The 21,033-nt window shown below is 45.7% G+C and overlaps 1 protein-coding gene across 1 annotated transcript in view; it reads right to left on the reverse strand.

Moving 5' to 3' along the window:
* Positions 1 to 21,033, reverse strand: part of LOC135912598 (WASH complex subunit 2-like) — a 278,899-nt gene that overhangs the window by 57,449 nt on the left and 200,417 nt on the right. The window contains exon 22 of the mRNA XM_065445097.2: positions 13,863 to 14,045. Coding sequence (XP_065301169.2) covers positions 13,863 to 14,045 — 183 coding nt within the window. The remainder of the gene's footprint in view (positions 1 to 13,862; positions 14,046 to 21,033) is intronic.

Here is a 21,033-nt window from a genome sequence, read left to right on the forward strand (position 1 = left end):
AATGCTCTTTTTGCAGATGCTGCGACACTAATAAGTGAGATCGGGCGACTTGATGCGCCATGTGAGTGGGATCGATGACTTCACGAGTGTACTCAGTGGCAACGCGGGGCACAGAAGGTAGGATGGTGTCAAAGGGCAAAGTGGGGTTGCGACCATACAAAAGATAAAAGGGTAAATATCCTGCGGTGTCATGTCAGGACGAGTTATACGTGAATGTCACGTAGGCCAGGGTGGCGTCCCAGTCGCGGCGATTGTTGGAAATGTACATTGACAGCATCTCTGTGAGTGTTCAGTTGAGATGTTCCGTAAGACCGTTCATTTGTGGGTGGTAGGCGGTGGACAGCTTGTGCTCAGTGGCACAAGAGCGGAGGAGGTTGTCCACAACTTGAGACAAGAATGAGTGGCCGTGGTCTGTAAGTAACTGTTGAGGTGCAGCGTGCTGGAGAATGACGTCGTGAAGGAGAAAATCGACGATGTCAGTTACGCAACTAGTCGGCAACGCCTTTGTTATCGCGTAGCGTGTAGCGTAATCAGTAGCGACAGCGATCCACTTATTTCCTTTAGTCGTCGTCAGAAAAGGGCCAAGCAGGTCAAGGCCTACGTGAAAGAATGGTTCAGAGGGAACTTCAATGGCATGGACTCGGCCGACAGGTGGCAGGGGAGGTTTCTTCCAGCGCTGACACAATTCGCAAGTTGCGACATAACGACGCACAGAGTGGTAGAGACCCGGCCAAAACTGGCATCGTACACGGTCGTATGTATGCAAAACTCCAAGGTGTCCCGCCGTCGATGCATCGTGAAGTTGTTCGAGAACGACGGATCGCAGATGACGAGGAAGGGGCAACTCAGGGACGTCAGGGTTGATATTGCGGTGGTAGAGAATGCAGTCATGCAGCACAAACATGCGACATGTGCCATCAGTGCTGCCAAATTGCACTTCGACGATGATGGACTGTAAGGATGCGTCACGGTGTTGTTCAGAGCGCATGTCGGTCATGTCAGTGAAAGCCGTCATGCAGGTCACTGGATCATGTGCAACAGGATTGGGAGAATCCACGGGGTGACGCGAGAGGCAGTCAGAGTCCTTGTGCAGGTGTCCAGACTTATAGTAGACAACAAATGAAAATTCCTGGAGCCGCAATGCCCAGTGACCACGCCGTTCTGTGGGGTCTCGGAGGGAAGACAGCCAGCAGAGGGCGTGGTGGTCTGTAACGACCGAAAACATGCGGCCGTACAAATATGGCCGGAACTTGGCGACAGCCCAAACTAAAGCCAAGCGTTCCCGCTCGGTTATGGAGTAATTTCTTTAAGCAAGTGACAGCAGGCGGCTGGCATAAGCTATCACGTACTCGGTACCACTCTGCTGTTGGGCGAGAACAGCGCCGATGCCGTGGCCACTTGCGTCAGTGTGGACTTCAGTCGGTGCAGATGGATCAAAGTGGGCAAGTATGGGAGGGGTGGTAAAAAACCCGAAGAAAGTGGCGAACGCGTGAGCTTGCTCAGGGCCCCATGAGAACGGCGAAAGTAAGAATACAGGCCGACGAAGCAGCGTACGTCAGAAGCAGAACCTGACACAGGGAAACTGCGTATGGCACGAACTTTTTCCGGATCTGGTTGGACACCGGATGCATCAACAAAGTGTCACGGTAATCTGATGGCGCCCGAATTGACACTTCGTGGAGTTCAGCTGGAGGCCTGCTTTTTGGAAGACCGCAAGAATGGCAGCGAGTCGGGTAAGGTGGCTGCCAAACGTGGGAGAAAAAAACAATAACGTTGTCAAGGTAACAGAGACAGGTGGCCCATTTTTCGCCTTGCAGAAGAGAGTCCATCATACGTTCAAATGTCGCAGGAGCATATTGCATGGGCCAAAGAGCATGGCTATGAACTGATATAAGCCATCCGGCATGATGAAGGCCATGTTCTTGCGGTCCATTTCATCAACTGAAATCTGCCAGTAGCATGATCGAAGATGGATGGACGAGAAGTATTTAGCTCCGTGCAAGCAGTCCAAGGCGTCATCGATGCGTGGTAGCGGGTGGACGTCTTTTCGATAATCGACGCAAAAACGCCTGGTACCATCTTTTTTTTTTTCCCACAAGGACAACAGGCAAAGCCCAAGGGCTGGCTGATGGTTCGATGACTCCTTTGCAGAGCATTTTGTCCACTTCTGATTGGACGACTCGACGTTCAGCATGCGATACACAATAGGGATGACGGCTAATAGGATTCGTGTCTTCAGTGTTGATACGGTGGTGCACAACAGATGTTTGTCATAAAGCCCTATCGCCGAAATCAAGGACATCATGGTACGATTCGAGGAGGCGGCATATCTCTGTGGCCTGTGCAGAGGTGAGGTCAGGTGCAATCATCTTCGCCAAGTCATCCGTTAGGGAACCAGAGCTGTGAGCTGCAATTGGTGCTAAGAAACCGCTCTCGGCATTCAGGCTTTCAATGTCAAATTCGGAAGTATTAGAAATGCTGGCCAAGAACATGCAGACTGGAAGCACTTGAGGGCATAGGCTGAAATTCAGAAGCGGAAGAATGACGTTATTGGTCATAGTCACCAGCGTATGCGGAAGAGCCACATTCTGGTTCAAAAGCGCGTCGATGATGAGGCGAAGGACATATTCACCGTCGGGAATCTGTGGCTGTGCAGTCAAAGCGACGTAAGTGACTGCCTCAGGTGACAGATGCACATCTTACAGCGAACACAAGTGCGGTGGAGAGAGCGGTGCTCGGAGCATCGGCGACTTGAGGCAGTTCCAACTGAAGAACGCTGGTTGCGCCATCGATGAGAGCGGAATGATGGGATAAAAAGTCCAATTCAAGGATAGTGTCGTGAGGGCAGTTGTCGATCACAGCAAAGAGAGCAGAAGTAAAGTGTCCGGCTATACTTATGCGAGCAGTACACATTCCAAGTACAACCAGCACGCCACCGTCGATCAAACGAAGCACTTGGGCAGCTGCTGGGATGAGGACCTTCTTTAAACATCTACGTAGACACGTGGGCTCCAGTGTCGACAAGTGCTTGGACAGGTAAGCCATCTATTTTAACGTCAATTACACTTCTCTTTGTGGGCACAGACAGAGGATTTACTGCAGTAGTAGGCAATGCAGCACTACCTCCGAGGGCTGCACTTCTTAGTTTTCCGAAAGGGTGTGGCTAAAAGCCACAGGAGACGAAAGGCAACGTGGCTGTGGCGTACGGGAAAATGGGTGGCCAAGTTGCGGTGAATGAGACTGGTGTCTGCGCGGCGATGGTGAGCAACTGTACCACGTGTCTCTAGCAGAGTTGTCGGCACTGTTAGACTGTGCGGTGTGTGCAACATTGTGGAAATTTCCATTAAAACTGGTCAGGTTGGTCGGCGTGCGAGGTGTTGAGGGCCACGAGTTGTGACAGTATCTGGTGACATGACCAATGCGGTGAAACATATCGGCTGGTTGTCTGCGGTGCTCCACTCAGCTGGGTTACGATAACGCAGAGAGAAGCGTCGGGGTGTAGTGAAAATAGTAGAAAGGCGTTCGTTGGCTCTGGGGTTGGTGACAGCACAGAGAGAATGTAGGCCAAGGTTTTCAAGTTCCTGTTGAACGATGGCTTCCACGAGGGGAACTGAAATAGGGTTAGCATCAGAGCTAGGCGAACAGAAAACTGCGGGCGCCATCGCATCCAGTTCACGTCAAACGATTCGCATCACGTCCTTTGATGGTGATGCATGCTGCTGTACGGGCTGATCTTCCCACGTCAACGTTGCGGCAGCATTGGGAAGTCTGGTGAATGGGTGCAGGGCGCATCGGCTTCTGGCCTGCTCGAATTGTCGGCACTCTTTGATGATAGCATCAACTGCAGAGCAGCTTTTGCGCATGAGCAGATTAAAGGCATCGTCAGCTATTCCCTTGAGCACATGCCCTACCTTCTCAGCTTTGGTCATGTCATGATCGGCTTTACGCCAAAGCGCCAGCACGTCCTGGATATACGAAACATAGGACTCTGTGGGGGATTGGGCACGAGAGGCCAGTTGCTGCTTTGCGGCAATTTTACGGCCGGCTGGTTTGCTGAACAACTCTGTTAACTTTTCTTTGCATTGGTCCCAGTTGGTCAGCTCTTCTTCATTGTTTACGAACTACACCTTTGTCGTGCCTCTTAGGTAGAACAACAGGTTAGCTAGTTTGAGCGTAGGGTCCCATCTGTTGATTCCACTCACAAGCTCGTACATAGCCACCCACTCTTCAATGTCGGCGCCATCAGTCCCGCAGAAAGTTTCGGGATCCTTGGATTGCACAACCACAACCAAAGGGGACAGCGTCGTAGCGGATGATGGTGATGTTGGAGGCGGCAACCACGTTGATCCCAAATGCTCACCGTCATTCATGGTGAGGACGGTGATGCGACGTGCACTGCGGAGCTCCGTTTCCCGCCATGGTTTCTCGCCATTTCCCGCCAAATTTCCGGAGTCCCCCACTACGGCGTGCCTCATAATCAGAAAGTGGTTTTGGCACAAAAAACCCCATAATTTAATTTTTAAGAATAAAATCTGCAACGAGTTGCCCTCTTTGGTCAGTTTTGACACTGCCTCAAAGAGTACAATGAGCATTTAAAATCTCCTACTAAAACAAATAGCTCCGGTAACTGATCTGTTACATTTTATAAGTGTTTAGTAGTAAAATGGGTGTGGGTTGGAATATACATTGAACAAATGGCAATGTTTTTGTGAGAGAGAATGGTGACGGGTACAGCCTAGAAAGATGTAGTATTCAATTGAACATTTCAGGTAGAAGTGCCACCCTGCATGACTATAGTAACTCCTCCTGACAAGCGACTAGAGTATCACGATCCCTTCGGAGAACGGTGCAACCTTTGAGAATTTGACTACTTTTTGGACCAAGATTCGTTTCTTGAAGACACACTGCAACTGGTGAAAAAGTGTTGATGATGTCTTTGATGTCCCCTACATTGTCACCTATTTTACACGCGGCTCAGAACCATTGTTTGGCAGCCCGTCTTGCCACTTTGAGGATTTGCCCTTTTGGACAGAAGTCTCTGCCAATGCACCCTCTTCTCATCTGACGCCTCAGCCTTGCGCACTGCTTCATTATCAGTTCCGTCTCATTCAGAAAGACTTGCCGGATACCTGAGGCAGGCAGCTGAGACCATGAGCTGTTTGGTGTACCTCCCTCCATACGCAACTAATGAATTCCCGATAAGCGCTGAAAGTTTTCTTTTTCTCATCTTTTTTTCCCCACACTACTCTTAAGTGCTGTTCAATTTCTCCGAAAATATATCGTGTATCTAGCCGTGTTTCTGGCCGCATGCATACGGGAGACTCCAAAACCACAATGCAAGAACCATTGGGAAATACTATGCTGTATCGCCTGCTGCCATCGACAAAACCTGCATACTGTGGATAATTCAAGCATTTTTTCAGGCACGTAGGATCGTCTGGGCTGGAATTCTCTGACATAAGGCAGCCTGACAGCTTGGAGGATTATCTGGATGCTTGGTTGACACAGTAATAAGTCTGAATCCTTGCATTTTTTTTTTAAGGTGGGAAATTTTGAACTCACCTCCCCCAGTACACTACATCTACAGGCTTGGAGTGGCACCTGACACCGACAAAAATTAGGAAGACCCACTAAGCTTCAACAAAACACTCCTTCCGCAGAACAGGAATTGGCTTCCCTGGTGCAGTATTTGGCCACTCCCTCCCAAATAGCTCACTCAATTACCCAATGGCCCACCGTCCCCAGCAGCTGTGGAGCACCTGGCCAAGGCAGCGGTCAGACCTGACACGCAGCAGAGGGTGCGAAGAATCTCTGGACCCGGACAGGCCGCCAATGGAAACTGACTTTTGCAACATTTAACACCCGAACCCTCTTTAGTGAAGCTAGCCTAGCAGGACTCTTTCAGCAACTATCACGCATTGTTTGGGATATCATTGGCCTTAGTGAGGTTAGAAGAACTGGTGAGGCTTATACATTGCTGAATAACGAGCATGTCCTCTGCTATAGAGAACTACCAGATATGAAGCAGTTTGGAGTAAGATTCCTAATCCATAAGGACATAACAGGCGACATTGACGAATTCTACAGCATTAATGAGAGGGTAGCAGTAGTCATAATAAAGCTAAATAGGAGGTATAGAGTAAAGGTAATACAAACCTACACTCCAATCTCTAGTCATGATTAAGAAATAGAACAGTTTTATGAAGATGTTGAATTAGCGATGCGAAAAGTGCAAACTCGGTATACTGTAGTCATGGGCAACTTCAATGCAAAAAAGGGGGAAAAGCCGGCTGGTGAACAAGCAATTGGCAACAGGGGTGTATTCTAGGAACACACGAGGAGAGATGTTGGTAGAATTTGTGGAATGGAATAAGCTACGAATAATGAACACCTTTTTTATTAGAACAGAGAGATGAAGATGACATAGAGGCGACGAATCAAACCATAACTAGGCCCGCTTCAGAAGCAGCAGTTGAAGTGGGAGGCAAGGACCCAAGGCAACCAGTAGATAAGCTCTCCCAAGTAACAAAGGACCCAATAAAGAAACGACAAAGTATGAAAGTGTCCTACTCAAAAGGTCGGACAGAATTCGTGGAATTTTCAAAACTAATCAACAAGGAAAAAATAAGGGATATTCAAAATTATGATGCGAGATAGACTGAGGAAGCCGTAAAAAATGGACGCAGCCTAAAAACAGTGAGAAGGAAACTGGGCATCAGATGAATTAAGATGTACACACTGAAAGATAGACATGACAATATCATCAGCAATCTCGAAGATATAGTAAAAGCAGTGAAAGAATTGTATACTGACCTGTATACTGACCAAAGCCGCCACGATACCTCCACTTAATGTAGTAATGGACAGATTAGAGAGGCTCCTTCTATGACTAGCAATGAAGTTAGAAGGGCCTTGCAAGACATGAAACGGGGAAAAGCAGCAGGAGAAGATGGACTACCAGTCGATTTAACCAAAGATGGTGGTGACATAATGCGTGAAAAACTAGCGGCCCTTTATACAAACTGCCTATCGACTTCAGGGGTCCTAGAGAACTGGAAGAATGGCAACATTATACTAATTTATTTATTTATTATTTATTTAACAATACTGTTGGCCGAAGGCTGTTACAGGGTGGTTGCAAGACAAACGAAACAATATAGCAGAGTTGCCGCAAAGCAAGAAGCAACAAAAACAAATTACAATAGGGTGGTATTAAATGTACCCCAGTCACTGGATTAATCATGTGTGTTACAACAAGGAACATAAGACAAAGTACCATTATTAAAGTAGCAGCTATGTACTTCTAGCCGAAGTAAAGAATTTTGTTAGTGTGGCTTCAAATTTATTTAGAGTGTCTACTGTTAGTAATTCAGGTGGTAGCGCGTTCCATTCCTCTATTGTTCTGGGGAAAAACAAGTACTTATGTGCATCTATTCGTGCTGAAATGGGTTGAATTTGCTCTAGGTTGCTGCTTCATACTATTCGAGACAGACGCCGTTTAATGTACTGCTGTGTATTAAGGTTAAACCAGTTATGGCGAATCAGATAAAGAAATTTTAGTCTAGCTATCTTTTTGTGCTCTGAAAGTGGAGATACGCTGAGCTTCCAGAGCATTTCAGCTACGGAGTCGGTTGAACAATATTATGACAAGATGAATCTTGCCGCTCTTCTTTGAAGTTGTTCAATTCTATCTACCAGGTTTTTCTATCTACCAGGTCCACAAAAAGGGAGATGTTAAAGAATTGAAAAATTATAGGCCCATTAGCTTGCTTCCAATATGACATAAAATATTCACCAAGATAATCTCCAGTAGAATAAGAGCAACACCAGACTTCAGTCAATCAAGGGAACAGGCAAGTTTGAGGAAGGGATACTCTGCAATGTATCACATCCATGTCGTCAATCAGGTAATCGAGAAATCTGCAGAATACAATCAGCCTCTCTATATGGCTTCCATAGATTACAAAAAGGCATTTGATTCAGTAGAGAGACCAGCCGTCATTGAGGCATTACATAAGCAAGGGGTACAGGACGCTTACATAAATACCTTGGAAAGTACCTACAGAGATTCCACAGCTACCTTAATTCTCCACATAAAAAAGTAGGACGCTACCTATAAAGAAAGGGGTCAGACAAGGAGACACAATCTCTCCAATGCTGCTCACTGCATGCTTGGAAGAAGTATTCAAGCTATTAAACTGGGAAAGCTTAGGAGTAAGCATCAACAGTGAATATCTCAGCAACTTTAGATTTGCAGATGACATTGTCCTGTTCAGCAACACCGGGGACGAATTACAACAAATGATTGAGGACCTTAACAGAAAAAGTGTAAGAGTGAAGATTAATATGCATAAGACAAATGACATGTTCAATACCCTGGCAAGGAAACACGAATTCAGGATCGCCAATCAGCCTCTAGAGTCTGTGAGGGACTAGGTTTATTTAGGTCAATTACTCACAGGGGTCCCTGATCATGAGAAGGAAATTTACAGAAGAATGAAAATTGGTTGGAGTGCATTCGGCAGACATTGTCGGATCCTGACTGGAAGCTTACCATTATCATTAAAAAGAAAGGTGTACAATAATGCATTCTACTGGTGCTAACATATGGGGCAGAAACTTGGAGACGGACAAAGAAGCTCGAAAACAAGTTAAGGACCGCGCAAAGAGGGATGGAACGAAGAATGTTAGGCATAATAAGGGATGGCGCACCAATCACGAAATCTAGGGCCGTTCTCAATTACAATGCAGCAAAAAATGGCATGGATTATAGCGACCAAATGGCGTTATACTACAGCTGCCTTAGAAAAGGACTCAAGTGGTACAGAAAGGTAGCCATTGAGTTGCTTGTTGGAAGTGCCATCGGAAATGCATGGAACATTCGTGGCATGCTCTATGCCAATTATAAAATTTTAACAACTGGCTCATTCACTGGCTAGCCCTTGTCAAGACAACATCAAAGGAACTTGTTGGAGAAAGCGCGTCAACATGCTTGAAAAAACTGGCGAGTCGGCAGTAACACTCGACAGCGCTGCACTACCTGTTATGTGGCCACCACTACCAGCAGCAGCCCAAATGACGTTAGGGTGAGAGCAAGAAAAGTGACCACTTTCTGTGCAGAACACCCTGGCAAGCCACTCACGTGTTTGTTGTGCGTTAATTCTAAGCACAAGTAAGCTAAGAAACAAGCTAGCTTCAGCTGTAATAGCAGTAGGATTTAAATTTGAAAACGTGGTTAATGTTCCTACTAAATTTTGACTTTTATGTAACTAATAAATATGTTCTTATCACAGGAACTGATTTCTTGTGTTTTCCGGTGGCAAGCAGCTTGTAATTCGACATAGGTTCACGTGAAAAAGGCAGAAAATAGCTCTGCATCTTTCAAATAAATGCGCCAAACGCCAGCCGCAAAGGTAGCAGCGCCATCTCTTTGGAGCAAAAGAAAGAAGCATAGCTGCGTGTCCCACTGGTGCGTCACAACGCCCCTGGGGGATGTACCGAATGGCCCACTGGAGGGTCACTCTACACATAAAACGAGACCTGAAGAAGGTGTGCCGCAGTGAAGATGTTAATCAACACAGCCTTAGCAAAGTTAATCTTCATTCCTTTTTTTTCCTCACTAATCTGCGAGTTCACATAAGTTCTTGTTTAGGATTGATTGACTGGATGGCGATTTCACAACAGAATATAACACACAGCTGTCAGTGAACAACTTCAATTTACCACAATCATCGATGTCATTGGCAATGTAGTCAACATTAATAAGAAACAGCAGCACTCCAAGGACTGAACCCTGCAGAGCTCTGGATACATGTATTACTTGTATATTGTCCTACCTGACGCCGTCTACATCAACAAACTGTGTGAAATTCTTTAAATATGCTTCAATCCAGCAAACAACTATCAGTTCACGAGGCTTGCATTGTGGCTTTTTGGCAACACATTTTGAATAGGCATTTCCATAGCGCAATTAAAAGACAGGACAAAAGAAGACGGACACATAGTGCTCTGCCTGTTTTTATGCATCTTCTTTTATCCTGTCTTTTAACCGTGCTATGGGAACACCCATTCAAAACTGTCTGGCCGACCAACATCTCTCACCCTTTCAATCAGCAAATAGTGTGGAACTTGGTTGAAAGCTTTAGATAAATCTTAAAAGATAGCATAGGTTTGAAAACTATTGTCTATTGCAGAGTCGGTCACAAATAACAGTTAATAGTTGCGTTGTCGTTGACGCCTTCCTAAGAAACCTGTGCTGACAGCGAACAATTGGTTGCCTTCTAGAAAAGTCTATATGTGGATAGCTATATGATGCTACAATAATTTGCAGCATGTGCTTATTAACAATATTGGCTTATAATTTCTAGCACACACACCAGTTTTAAATACTGGTACAACTCTAGCAGTCGGCCAATCATTGGGCAGCAAGCACTGATTAATAGAGGCATTAAACAGTACAATCAGATGCTTAGAGACTAGTTCAGAATACTGAAGAACAAAGCCATTCAGCGAATCATCTGCACCATATGATTTCTTTTCATTTAGGTTCAGTAGAAATGACAAAAATGCCTTCCTGGCTTATTTCGAGATCACACATCACAGGGCGAAGTGGGCGCCATGTTTAATGTATGCACAAAACCAGGAGTAGGAAATGATTGGAAAAAGGTTGCACTGAACTCATTTGCAATAGCTGACAAGTTTCCATTTACAATTCCAGATATTCGTATTGGAGGTGGTATACGAATCGTTTCCCATCAGAAAGAAAGCGCCAGAACTTTTGTGGCAACTCCTTTGAAAACCGTATGAGTGATTGACTGAAAAACCTGGCATGTACATGAGGCTATTTAGAAAGCAACTCATTTTTGAGACAATGTATGTGAAAATTGTTTTGATGCAAAAGCGTGAAATGGGTCATTGAGCGAAAAAGTGGGTTATGCCATTTTTTTTTTTGTTTCATAAGTCACTTGATGCTCTCGCATCAAAACAACTTTCACATTCGTTGTCTTTGAGATTAGTTGCTTTCTGAATTGCATCACACACATGCCAGATTTTTAGGTCAATCATTCAAAGGACTTTTCACTCACACGCCGCGGTGCCCTATCCCCTCAATCAACACCTGGTGCGCTACTGCCGCCACAGTAGCATGCCCCTTGTTCCATAAGGGGAAAGGCAATGCCGAAATGCCTAATCACCCTCGCACTCATTCTCAGATTCCAGTGTTACCTGCATATTCCTTGTCTGTGCAAGCTCTCACATGCGCTCTAACTGCATGCTCACTTGCCCGTGAGGAATTCATAACTTGAAGGACTGCTCAGCAGTGTTCAATTGGACATTAATGTTTTCCCATTCACAACTCATAAGAAGTGCTTAAGTGCCCTGGGATTTTTAATTTTGCTTTTACGCTTCTGTGTTATTAGTCCTTTAAGTAGGGGTGTGCAAATATTCGAACTTTCGAATATTTTTCGAATAGTGTTTGCTATTTGATTGGATTTGCTCGTAACTTTTACTATTTGAAGTTCCGGAAAATAAATACAGCCAACGACCGATTTTCTGGACGCTCGATTTTTCGGACACAACTGGTAATTCGGCGGCCTTCGCGGCACCGCTACCCAGAGTACCTGGTACCCCAGAGTCAATGTATAAGAATGTTTGAAATTTCGGATGCAGAAAACCTTCGCCATTCGATTTTCTGGACTTTTTGCCATCACCGCAGGTCCGCAATGGCATTAGTCAAAGCCACCACTGCCGTTATTTTGATTATCTCGCCGCATCGAACCGGCGCTTTCGCACGCAGGTCCTCTGGCAGCCGTAGCCACCACCGCGACGTTCGCTACTAAGCCTTTTGCTGTTCGGTACCATGTTTTTCATTAAAACAATTCGCCGCTCTAAGCAATGGCACCGACTCCGCCTTTGTAATCCTCGCTAATGGCTTAGAAGCTCGGAAAGCACGGCGTGTCGCATAATGCCAGTCCCCGAAAGTCAGCTTCGCCTCCCTACAGCTCTGTTACAAGGTGAAGCATATTATGAGTGGGAAGGAACAACTGTCACGGGACACGGTACGTATTCCTTAATTATACACGCGTGCACCCGCCGTTTCCTATCACAGTATACGACCACCGATACACCTAATAAGTGCACTATTTCGGTCGTGTCTGTGGTGATTTGTGCCCTTGGGGGCAGTAAAATTAATGCACTCATTTTTTTCGGGCTGATCGATTTTTAGGACGTTTCGTGGTCCCTAGGGAGTCCGAAAAATTGGACGTTGAATGTATAACGGTTTCGTTCGCTAAAAATCAAATCGCAGCGTTTCTGAATGACAACCGCAAACCAAATTCCACTTGTGAAATGATTTTTTACACCCTTCTAGCAAACCCAGCAACAGCAGTCACAGCCGCAAGCAGAAGCAGAAAGGTACCTGCATGATGTGACTGCACCAAAAGGAAGACTCGTGTCACTGGTGGCAAGAACAGGGTGCAAGAGCTTACTCTTTGCTGACTCGTCTCGCAAGGCAATACCTGGCCACCCCGGCCACAAGCATCTCTAGCAACTGCCTGTTTTCAGTGTCCAGTGTAGTTGTTACTAGCAGGAGAGCACGTCTACTTCCGGGACATGTTCAGCACCCCGCTTTCCTCAATGAGAAAATTAAGTGATACAACTTGTAGTCATCTATCCTGTTGAACAGCTGTGTTAGATTCTTCGTTTTTCTAGAAATAACTATGTGGGAGTACACAGTTGTGCAATAAATTTGCTTTTTTGGCCATGTTTTGCACAAGCATGGCAGTTTGGGTTAGTAGGTGTGTTATGACTTTTTTAGCCTTGTAGTGCACCTCAGAATGACCAAAAAAGGAGGTGGAAGGGGTAATGAATAGGAATGGTGAACAGTTCTTTATTTCTATTCATTACCCCTTCCACATTCCTTTTTTGCTCGTTCTGAGCTGCACAACAAGCCTAAAAAAGCCATGCTTCGCAGTACATTTTTTCGGTAATTTAACTTGGAAGTATTTGACAAATATTAATAAAATATTCGATTAGCACTCAAACTTTAATATTCGAATTCACTTCACACACGAAATTTCGCACAGCACTACTTCGCGGCTTAACCAGGGTTAATGCCCTTTACCTTTTTTGTTTGCAAGGGAATAAGCTGCTTAATACAAGACAAAACTGTAGTCTTGAACCTGTCCCACAGATCAAAATTGTCCAACATCAAAATTGTTACAGAAGAATGCAGTTTGTCAACAATTAAATGTAATTTGCAGCTGAAAAATCAAGGAAATTCTTGGATGGCAGTCCAAGTATTTTGGTGCAAGCTACGTGTAAATCTGCATGAATCATTTTGTGATCGGAGATCCCATCTGTGGTGCTGACAGAAATATTGTCAAAAAAGCTTTTCACAAAATTAAGATCAAGGACTAATTGCTTCGCTTGTGTAACATGTGTTTGAACTGTAACTATCCATTTTAGGCCATGACAAAATGTTATGTCAACCAAGAGTACTAGTACCAATTAGTACTACAGCTCTCATTTTGCTTTGTGAAGATTTTGCCTTTGTTTTTATAAAAGTGGTACCTTTGATCTCCTGGACCAACTTTTCAGAATGGTTATGTCTGGGGACTTCGCTTCTTTGAGCCTTGCACAAGTAGCTGCTGTCTATGCAGTGACAGCATGACTCTGTCAGGGTGGACTTTAGGCAAGACTGAGAAATACCTCATTTTATGAGCTAGCATTGATTTACAGCTGAGCAAGGTTTTCAGCAAGCTATGTTACAAGACTGTTTAAAAACTCCAGCTGTGCACTCTGGTATAATAACTTCCACAAAAAACCAAAACAATATAGAAGGTACAAAATTACTCCCTACTTACGTCTGCAATGGTAGAAGCCAAAGAGGCCTCTTCCTCAAGAGATTCTACATCAGGCAAAAGAGCAGCTGGTTCACCTCCTCTTGGCATGCTGACTTTCTCAAGACGACTTCTAAGTTCACCTCCAAAGAGGCTAGAGCCCCCGAACAGTGAGACACCACCAGGTGGCTTCTTTAAATCAGCGTGCTGCAGCAAAGGAAGAACCATAAGTGAACTCCTTTGTCACGTTTCTGCTTTCTGTGGCTTGCAGTGTTCATGCACACTACGTGTTGAGTCAAAATTGTGGCACCAGGACACTGAACACATAATAGTTCACACCGTTAAACTTTGATTCTCTCAACTGTTGAGTTTAAGCACACATGCATGCAAAGTTTCAAGCAGAAATATTAAGCCGTTTGCTTAGGATAACACTTCGGACACTTACCATAATTATTCAATTACACGGCGGTCACGATTACAAGGTGAGAGTGCCCCCAGTTGGGGAACCAAAGAAAACTAACTTAAGTATGCGTGCTAATACAAGACGACATAGAGTAGCCAACAAAATTGTTCAGATGCAGTGGAGATTGCTTGAAATACTGAATTACTAATACAGCTGGAACACAAAATGGTGACTATGAAATAGGGGTGGAAGGGAGCTCCAGCACACGGAATGCGAATTACATGCAAATTTTGCCTTTAGGTGTGGCTTCACAGCAGTGTGAATTTCACCTCATGGTGTGGCTTCACGGCATTGCAGCACACGCTGCCATAAAGCTACATTATAAGGCAGAATTTGAGCAGCCGTGAAGGCACACCTAAAGGCAGAATATGCGCATAACTCGCACTCCACCTTTACTGTTCCTTGCACATGCGGGGCTGAAGATCCTATGAAAAAATGTCGCCCTATATTCAAATAAATATGGTATATCAGTGCTAAAATAAGCATTTTAAATGCTTCAACAATACTTTCCTATAATGTCCCCAATGCATATGCAACTTTTAAGTTTCTCCGGGAAATTCCTTGCATTGCACCATTTCAACAAAGCTCTTATCTTGATGAGTAACTGAAACATTGGTCCTTTCCTACAACACACCTAATTACCGCACACATTTCTAACTTTCCCTGCATATCATCCTTCACATGCCCAACATCCCACCCAATTTTAATTGTGCCGAATCCAATCCTCTCAATACATCTTTGTCAGCATATAGAGAGGACACTACATTCTGACATTTTTTGCATAATATGAGCACCAGTTTAATGCACAGGTCTGGCACCTATTAGAAGCAGGTTTTCCTAGTGTAACAGTGACCACTGTGGCTGAACGCCTAAAGAAGTCGGTTTTGAGGGGGACGGACATGATTACAGAAAGCAGTAATAGCAAAAAAAGAGTAGTGGCTATTCCGTACATTTATTCAGTATCGCAGAGGCTTAAAAAGGTTGCTAGTAGATATGATGTTAATGTTGCTTTCACCACTCCAAATAAGCTAGGTAAGACATGCGCTGCCGTGCGGAGGAAAAAGGAGCAGGTAAAAGGCAGGAAAAGAACAGATATTTGTCCTGTGAAGCACAATAAGAACAACAGTTTTACTGACTGTTGTATGGGTGTGGTTTATAAAGTTCCCTTTAGCTGTGGCCGGTTTTTACATAGGGCAAATGGGGCAGTGTATCAATCAGAGGCTAATGCAACATAATTGGTCGTTAACTGGTGGATCACCTCTAATCTTTCCCTTCTTTGCCAAGATTGTAACTGCACGCCAGAGTTAGATGAATACGCGATATTGTACAGGCACAAGAATGAAGATACGCATCTTATGGTAGAGGCATGGCATATCTATAATGGTGGAGGTGTGTGCGTGAGTCAACCTTCAATTACCTTACATAAGGAAGAGATTAAGTGCCTCAACAGCTATCTCTCACGCAGACCGGCCCATGCACCCGACTGACACGTGGTGATACCATTCTAGAGCTTGCACAAATGAGTCTTGCGTCTTCTTTCTTTTTTTGCTTCAGTGCTCCCTTCAGTTGATAGTAGGCATTCGTGTTGTCCACTTCTCTTGTGTCCTGTCTGCATGCCTCACCTTTTTTGCATAATAATATGCATATCTTCGTTTGCACTGGCTGCAGTTCATGTCCATTCGACGTAATTTTGGTGTTTACACTTGGATCGGAGCCTGCGTCATGTTTGGTGACCAGATTCCTAGCGACACGACATGGTACTCTCGAGTACTTTGCACATATGCAGGGTTCTACTAAATGCTCCCTGTTGTGTTTAATTCCGTGGGCACTTTACATCCCTTGCCAGTAGTACCACTGTAGAAAGCGTTGGTACATTTTGAAAACTCCTGACTGTGCACAATGTGGATCAGCATGGAAAGCTGTGCCTATCTCAGAACGCAGACTGCGAGGTACTACTAATAACCACTGGCGCTCGTCGGGGTTATAACAGCGTTGATGAAGCAGGTTGTCGCAAATGGCGAAATGGCAAGCTTGATGACGTAACATGCAAGTGGTTATGCTGATGAACCAGAAGGCAAGTCTATAAAGGAGGCAATCCAATGGTCCTTGTGCTGCTCAGAAGTGATGGCGGTAAGGTCGAGCGAGGAAACGGTAAACTGGGATAGTGAGCAGCAGGCATTGTCGTCAGGTAAAGAAGAGCACGAGAAGGTGTTGGCGTCAGAATGCTGGTGTTCGCTACGGTACAGCACGTGGATTTCGTAGTCCTGCAGGTGAAGTGCCCATCGGGCAAGACAGCCTGAGGGTTCTTTGAAGGATGACAGCCAACATAGTGCGTGGTGGTCTGCGACTACATCAAATGGATGGCCATACAAATATGGCTGGAACTTTGTAAGAGCTCAGATAATGGACAGGCACTCTTTTTCTGTCACAGTGTAATTGGTCTCAGCTTTCATAACCATACGACTTGCATAAGCCACGACATATTCAGGAAACCCCTGTTTGCGCTGGGCAAGAACAGCACCGAGGCCAACACCACTGACATCTGTGTGCACCTCTGTAGGGGCGGTCGGGTCGTAATGGCGCAAAATTGGTGGAGACGTTAGCAAGTAATAATATATGGGGTTTTACGTGCCAAAACCACTTTCTGATTATGAGGCACGCCGTAGTGGGGGACTCTGGAAATTTTGACCACCTGGGGTTCTTTAACGTGCACCTAAATCTAAGTACACGGGTGTTTTCGCATTTCGCCCCCATCGAAATGCGGCCGCCGTAGCCAGGATTCGATCCCGCGACCTCGTGCTCAGCAGCCTAACACCATAGCCACTGAGCAACCACGGTGGGTACGTTAGCAAGTGATGAAGCTTTGTGAAGGCCTTGTCGCACTCAGACAACCATGAAGTGAGGGGTCCGTTGCTTCTGAGTAGCTTCGTCAGGGGCAGTATGATAGCGGCGAAATTGCAAATGAAGCATCTGATGTAAGAGCAGAGACCTATGAAACTGCGCAATTCTTTGACAGACGTTGGCTTAGAGAATTCGGCGATGGCCCGAAGTTTGGCTGGATGGGGGAGTATTCCATCTTTGGATATGACGTAACCTGGAATTGTCAGCTGCCAAGCTGAAAACCAGCACTTTGTTAGGTTTAGTTGTAGGCCAGTGTTTGTTAAACACGTCAAAGCACACGGAAGCTATTGAAGGTGCGTGGTGAAGTCAGGAGCAAAAACAATGCCGTCAAGATAGCACAAGCTTGTGTGCCACTTCAAGCCGTATAGAACTATGTCCATCATGTGCTCAAAAGTTGCCGGCACATTACGAAGTCCAAAAGGCATTACGTCAAATACATATAAGTCGTCGGGTGTGAGAAAAACTGTCGTTGGCAGATCGGCGTCTGCCATGGGTACTTGCCAGTACCCCGAGTGCAAATTTAGAGATGAAAAGAATTCTACGACTTGTAGACTGTCAAATGCATCGTTTATGCACGGGTGAGGGAAGACGTCCTTGCGAGTTGTCTTGTGGAGGCGCCAGTAGTCCACACAGAACTGCACAGAACCATCTTTCTTCGTAACAAGGAGGACAGGGGATACCCATGGACTGTTGGAAGTTAGTATCAACTTGCGGCGAAGCACGTCGTCAACTTGTTCATTGATTACACGACGTTCTGCAGGAGATACACGATACTGTCACGAGTAGTGCTACACACTGGTAATTAGAGAAGACGAGCGCACAGCAAGACAAACATTTATTGAGGCGAACTTGTGCGCCGCATAACCAAAAGCAACTAGCCTAATAGCAGCAACATGTGCGAGCATGGACGGCGATCGACAAAGAACGAGCATCACCTATGTGCGGGCAGTATTTAAAGACTGTGAAGGAATGTGCATAGAACTATCGCGAGAGATAGCGCAAGTTACCCTGCCTGATATGATGGGCCCACCGTAGATATGAAGCTATCGCAGTAGGTTTGTGTGAGTGCTCACATGTGTTAACAACTGTCATCCAAACGCCACCAGCACAGATGCAAAGCCCGAAAGGCACGTGGCAATGCAGACATTGCTGCAGTGGCGGTTGCGAGTCAGTGTCAATCCAATGAGTAACAGTTGACGTCCGGCCCAGGAAAGATTGACCTACATTGAAAGAAGAACGAAATTCTTCTAAGACGCACAAAAGCTGAGACTGCTGGACCGGTGTAAGGTCATCGGCAATAGAAGAACCAAACACATCAATGGGTGATAGGTCACACGTAGAAACAGCACTGAGCGCACTGGAACTAGTACAGTAATGGTCATCGGGCATGTCATAACTTGCACGTCCGCAACTTGCATGTCCTTGATTGCTTCTACACTGCCAAGAGATTCCCCTCGGAGCAGCATCACAGGGTATGGGAACAGGTTGCAAACGAAAATGGTGCTAGAGCCCTGTGTGATGCCCATTGTCGCAAAAGGTAGCAGCAGACCTTTCCGAGTGAGAAAGTTGTCAGATGGAGACAGTAGTGCAACAGAGTCTGAGTTTCCGCTGCAGGAAAAGGGCACCACCGTTGACACGTTCGGATGAACGTGGGAGTTGGCTTGGACAAGTAGTTTCCTCGAAAGTGAGGAAATGTCGATGAGCAGCAAATCTAACAGCAGCAAGAGCTCTATTTCAGCCCGTGTGCAATGGATAATGGCATTGTGGCACGAGAGAAAATCCTAGTTGAGGATAACGTCATAAGAGCATGAGGAAAGGCTTATGAATTCTATGGCGTATAGACCATCGGCAATGACAACATGAGCAGTGCAAGCTGCTAAGGGGTGAATATTCTGACCAATGGCTACATGGAGGGACAGCCTAGAAAGGGGCATCGTGATTTTCCGAAGTATATGAAAAAGTTTAAGATCCAGAACACATATGGCGGCTCCTGTGTCCACGAGTGCAGATGCACGAACACTGTCAACAAACATTTTGATTATATTCGAGGGACTGCTGTGAGGACTTTCACATTTCGACTTTGCCGCAGCCCTTGCCTCCTGAACAATAACAATTAGTTTTCCTCGTCCAAAGTGACGGGGTGAGGTTGAATTGGCAACAGAGAGAGACGACGAGGCGACAACGAACGGTGGGTAGTTGGCGTCGGGTGCAAAGTCGGTGACCTAGCCAATGAGTGGTCATTATATGGATGGTTGGGCTGGCTGGTCACGGGTGGTCTGGCGCTAGGCGGCTGCACACGATTACAAAAATGTGCAACGTGACCGGTGTAGCCGCATGCAAAGCACATGGGCCAGCTGTCAGGAGTGTGCCACCAGTTGGCTGGGGCAGGTTCCACCCGTGTCACAGGATGTGTAGTATGGGGCGGATGCTGATATGACTGCATGGCAGGCTGCAGTTGGGGCCTTGCAGTTGGGGCCTAGCCACGACGTCGGCATAATGGAGAGGCATACTTGGAGACAGCGGTTGGGTGCGCGCAACGACTTCAGAGTAGCTTAGTGGAGCAGCTGCAGGAAAATGATGGCACTGATCTGGTAAGACCTCAGCAATTTCCTGCACCATCGCGTGGTGGAGCGGAGGCATAAAATTTGAGGCGGGCTGTTGTATACGCGGCAACTGAGCAAAGGTCATTCAGGAGAGCTGGAGTGCAACTTCCCCCTGGATTAACACTCATTTCTGCAAGCAGCGCTGACTGGTCGGAGATGGGAGCCAAACCAGCAATGTGTTCATCGTGCAATGAAAGGCGACGTGTCAACGAGCATTGCTTGCGTAGCTCCTCGTAGCTTTGGCACAGAGTGATGATGTTAGTCACAGACTGAATTTTTTGCAAAAATCGTGCTGAAAGCATCGTCCTCTATCCTTTTCATGACATGTTGGATTTTGCCGGACTCCGACATAATCGCATTTACTCTCTTACACAAGTCGAGAACATCCTCAATGCAGCTGGTAAATGATTCACCCACTTGCTGTGCACGTTCTCACAAATGTGATTCCGCACGCAGCTTGCACACAGCTGGGAGACCAAACACAGCCTCTAAGAGGGCCCATGGTTTTTGGTCTACCGACATCGATCTGCTGGAAACTAGCTATGTACAGCTTCACTGTAAAAGATTAAAAAAAAAGAAACGACAGCATACACATTCGACAGCATACATATTTGGATGGCCAAAGTGAACTGTAGCAGTTTAGGGGACACGAACACCTAACCCAGTTCTCAGATGATGATGGTGATGATGATAATGATTTATTGACATCCCATTTGAAATGGGGCGGTGACAAATAGCCACTTAGCCTAGTTATGATTCAACATTCTAACATTTTTGTATATATCTCCTTAATCTCTTTTCTCTTCTTCAACAATTCTCTATCTACCTTGTACCGCTACCTATGCCTGTAACAGATCCAGTCGTATCAACCTCTTCCCTGCTTTTTTTCCACAAATAACCGAAATGTCTCTTGCGTACCTCGACTGCTTGATGCTTCTGCTCATATTAAATCCAAGCCCTTCTGGAAGGTATATCTTACCTACGTCAATCACTGGGTGAATCCCTTCACATTCCATCGGGATGTGTTGAGTGGCCTCCGGATTTTTGCAGTAGCATACACATGCCTCTTCGTTATGTTTTTATCTTTAGACAACTAGCTCAAGCCTCAAATAGAAGGCCCTTTGTGTTATCGCACAGATTTTCCCTTCTAATTTCTTTCTTCCTATTCTCGTAAACCTCGATGGTCTTTTTTGTATCCCCATTTTGCATCCAATTCACTGTCTCTGTT

Source organism: Dermacentor albipictus, chromosome 9 (assembly GCF_038994185.2).
Source record: "Dermacentor albipictus isolate Rhodes 1998 colony chromosome 9, USDA_Dalb.pri_finalv2, whole genome shotgun sequence".
NCBI lineage: Eukaryota > Metazoa > Arthropoda > Arachnida > Ixodida > Ixodidae > Dermacentor > Dermacentor albipictus.